The 3,901-nt window shown below is 39.2% G+C and overlaps 1 protein-coding gene across 1 annotated transcript; it reads left to right on the top strand.

The window, feature by feature from the left end:
* Window positions 1-370: 370 nt before the first annotated feature.
* On the top strand, window positions 371-3,299 carry LOC121408917 (E3 ubiquitin-protein ligase TRIM31-like). Its single transcript, XM_041600636.1, has one exon. The coding sequence runs from the start codon at window positions 758-760 to the stop codon at window positions 2,534-2,536; it is 1,779 nt and encodes a 592-aa protein (XP_041456570.1). The 5' UTR covers window positions 371-757; the 3' UTR covers window positions 2,537-3,299.
* Window positions 3,300-3,901: the final 602 nt, after the last annotated feature.

The raw sequence follows: 3,901 nt of genomic DNA, 5'->3' as shown, positions 1-3,901 counted from the left end.
AAAAATAACTGACAGAATATAAGAGCCATGAAAAATAGCACAAACCTTGCGATAACCAACTAATGTGAGTCTTATAGGAAAAACAAGCATCGATTCCTGATCTGGCAAGGTGGCAAAGAATGCCTTTAATGTTTCAAACCCCTCTTGGATAGTATATGTACTATAAACAAATGAGTTCATATAACCCCCACCTCTTTCGAACATCGGGATGTTTTGTTTACCTGTTGTTATGACAATGAATTTTTGTTTTCATACGGAAGCATTGATCACCCCTGGGCACCCAGGGAAGTGGTTCATGATATTGAATTGTGATGCTTCGATGCAAACAATCACGTGGATGTAATGAAGGCCCGTGACTCCTTCCAAACGTGAATCGACGTTCATTATTGTCTCCGTCATCCACGTTTGCCGCGTCTCATGCGAAGTTTGAACGGGTATGGATCAACTGTTTCACTTTGACTGTCGTAGTGTGCGATATGGACTTGTGTAGCCGGTTAATTTTGTCTAAAACTTTTAGAACAATAAACAGCATATGACCTCTGTTTCTAATTAATGGTAATTCATTGCGACCAGACGACATCATTTACAAAATTCTGCTCATCGGTGTACAGAGGTGCGATGGTTTGGTAGTGGAAGTTTGAAGAGTTTAAAAATCCTTGATTTGGGTGTATCTGTGACTACCTGTAAAAAGTTATTTTGGTCATATCTGTCTCACAGTGAACATATTTCAAAAGAGCTTTGTCTGAAAACAGCTAACATGGCCGAACAGGAAGAAGATCCTTTAATGAGTTCACAGAACCTGACCTGTCCACTATGCTTGGAAATGTTTAAAGATGCAACTATTCTCACATGTGGACACACTTTTTGTCGCATTTGCCTCGAAAACTATGACGAGACCCAGAGAGAAGTTGCTGACATGGCTTGTCCGCTCTGTAGGGTGACAACTAAATTGGACAGCCAGTGCACAGCCTGTGAATTTGGAAAGGATGCGGTTTCTTTCTGCATTGCTTGCAGTTATTACATGTGTGAGGGATGTGACGAGGGACACGGCCAGTTGATGACAACATTCTTCAAGGGTCACCAGGTAGTCTCACTGGATGATGTGAAAGAGAAGGATATCAGCATTGATGAGTTATCTAACAAATGTTCCATACACAAGCGAGATGACAAGGATTTGTTCTGCAAGGATTGCAAGGTATTCATCTGTTACAAGTGTACGATCGTCAGTCATCGTGATCATGTCATCAAGAACCAACCCGACGTCGTGGATGAGCTTAAGAATACGGTAGATCGGCTGATCAAGCTGTCTGAGTCAACCATTGCCTCACTCAAAGAAAATATTGGGTTCATTGAAAATAAGAAGGAAGGAGTTCAAGAAGCTACCCAGAAACTTCGGGCTGATGTCATGGAGGCAGTTCATGTTAAATCTATTCAGCTCCAAGAAAATGAGCGTATGCTTCTTGAACAAGTAGATGCTCTGCAGGAGAGGTGTGATGGCGACATAGATACCTTAAAGGAGAATGCCGTTAACAGGATCCAAAATATCTCACGTTCACTGGCATTGGTTAAAGACGGCATCAAGACACGCCATCTTGAAATGGATAGATTAACGGAACACTCTTTACTTTGTGAAGAATTGGAAGCTATTCTTGGTGAAGCATTTGATGAAACGTCTGCGAAGGATATAGTGGAGAGTGTGGAAGAGGTGAAATTTCTTCCGACCGATAACATACATGAAGAAGTTGGCCAGTTCTCAACTCCGACATGCAGAATCATCAACAAATTTGAGTTTCCCAAACACATCCAAGGAATGGTCAAGAAGAACATCAACAGCGTCGTAATTGCTCAATATGGTGGACAAAGTGTCATTAAAATCAAATCCAATGGCGATAAACAGGACATGCAGAAACTACCGTCTATGTTCTACTACGACATTGCTTTTCAGAGCAGGTCCAAGATGGTGGTTTCTTCCAATTCCTATTATGAAATTCATGTGCATGCCAAGGATGGATCTCGTCTGGCGACGATGGAAGTACCACGAGGTGGTGATTACCCAAAGGTGAGCATCGGTCCCTCAGATGAGATCTTGGTTGCCAACAAATCAAGCCAGGTTTTCATTTACGAGTCAAGCGGACAAACCCTGACACATACGATACCGACTCCAAACTTACCAAAGCAAGCCTTTGCCACCATGTCAGGAGCAATTGTCACGAGTTCTTGTGATGCAAACCCCAGTGTGGTACAGCTGTTTGACAAGGATGGTAACGCAGGTACATCTATTCGAGCCCTTCAAGGGGAATACCTCTATCCTGCTGTAGATAGTAAGGACAGGATCTTTATTGCCAAAGTCAAGAAGGGCACTCTTCTGCTCACGCTCTATGAACTAAAGGGTCTTGACCTGAGGAAGAAGGCACAATTTGAAAAACTGAAAATATCCCCAGGTAGCAACGCATGCTATTTGGTGTGCCTTTCTCGAGGCATGCTTGCTTTTGCCTGTGGTTGTTGGCTTTATTTTGTGAAAGTTCCCTATATATAATCTGCATATTAATTGTGATTGCCATTGCACTTGCTAATTGCTTGCTTGTAAGCATGTTATTTCATTGTGTTCATGATTGTGACACCCAGAAAGTTTATTGACATGGTTGATGATTTGCAAAAAGGAATTCTTTCCGCTTTTACTGAATACAATTGGCGACAGCATAATGGCAATGAATCTTATACACTCTTTATGAAGAAGAAAATCAAATTTTCTTATTCATATTTCTGTTTTCGCATTAAATTCGTGTCATGAATTGTAAGCATTGTAAATATGATATTATTAATGAACTATTAGAATCCCACTATTGTAATATGATTCCTGTAAAAAATGTATAACTTCTGAGTAATATTTACTTATGGCTGCTATGCTTTTTGGTTTGTAAATGGTTTTAAAAAGCGAATGTGAGTCAAGGCCAAAATCATATTCTTTAGGATGATGCGAACTAACATTGTCTATGGTTTCTCATTGATTATGTGATATAGATAGCTATACTTTAAAGTAACTACCCATGTTGAGATAAATACATAGAATGAAATTGGCCTATTATTTTATTTGTATAAAGAAACTAAAATGTTTTGAGAGGAACATATTTGATTGGCTACTTGGTACATAAATTATTTTATTACATGTACAGCGGTATGAATGTAGTGAATAAGGCTGTTATCATTCAAATTGAGCCGAATATTATAAGTCAAGTCCACCCCTAAAAAGTTAATTTGAATAAATAAAAATTGAACAAAAATAATGCTGAAAATATCGTCAAAATCAGCTGTAAAATAAGGAAGTTATGGCATCTTAAGGTTTCGCTAGTTTTCACAAAACAGTTATATGCACAACTAAGCAGCATGCAAATGAGAGGGTTGATGATGTCCCTCACTCACTATTTTGTGTTTATTGTTTGAATTATACAAATAATTTTTGTTTACAGATTTGACAATAAGGACCAGCTTGAATGAACCATAAAATATTAAAAAAATTGTAAGATCCCATGTTCATGGAGGAAGAAAACTTGTTTCTCCTTCCAATGAGGAAAAAATAGAACATTTCATATCTTAAATGATAAAATACAAAAGAAATAGTGATTGATGTCATCAGTCTCCTCATTTGCATACCGACCGGGATGTACATATTATAACTGTTTTGTGAGATTACGCAAAACTTAAAGAGGTCCAATTTTGATGAAATTTTCAATGTTATGCTTGTTGGATTTTTCTCCTTTTGTTTAGTTCAACTTTGTGTTAGGGTGGACTTGTCCCTTAACCCTACGTCTAGGCCGGGGGGGGCCTCGGAGCCCCCCCCCCCCCTCAACGAATCGGGCGATATTTTTGCCGTGCGAAATGTTTTGACCACGCCACTCGCTGA

Source organism: Lytechinus variegatus, chromosome 2, assembly GCF_018143015.1.
Source record: "Lytechinus variegatus isolate NC3 chromosome 2, Lvar_3.0, whole genome shotgun sequence".
In the NCBI taxonomy this organism is placed as follows: Eukaryota; Metazoa; Echinodermata; class Echinoidea; order Temnopleuroida; family Toxopneustidae; genus Lytechinus; species Lytechinus variegatus.
The sequence above is the reverse complement of the archived record's forward strand: the minus strand, read 5'-3'. Positions and strand labels throughout refer to the sequence as shown.

Bases quoted from the DNA above. Each gene is read 5' to 3' on its own strand.
- LOC121408917 (XM_041600636.1), top strand. From the start codon at position 758: ATGGCCGAACAGGAAGAAGATCCTTTAATGAGTTCACAGAACCTGACC.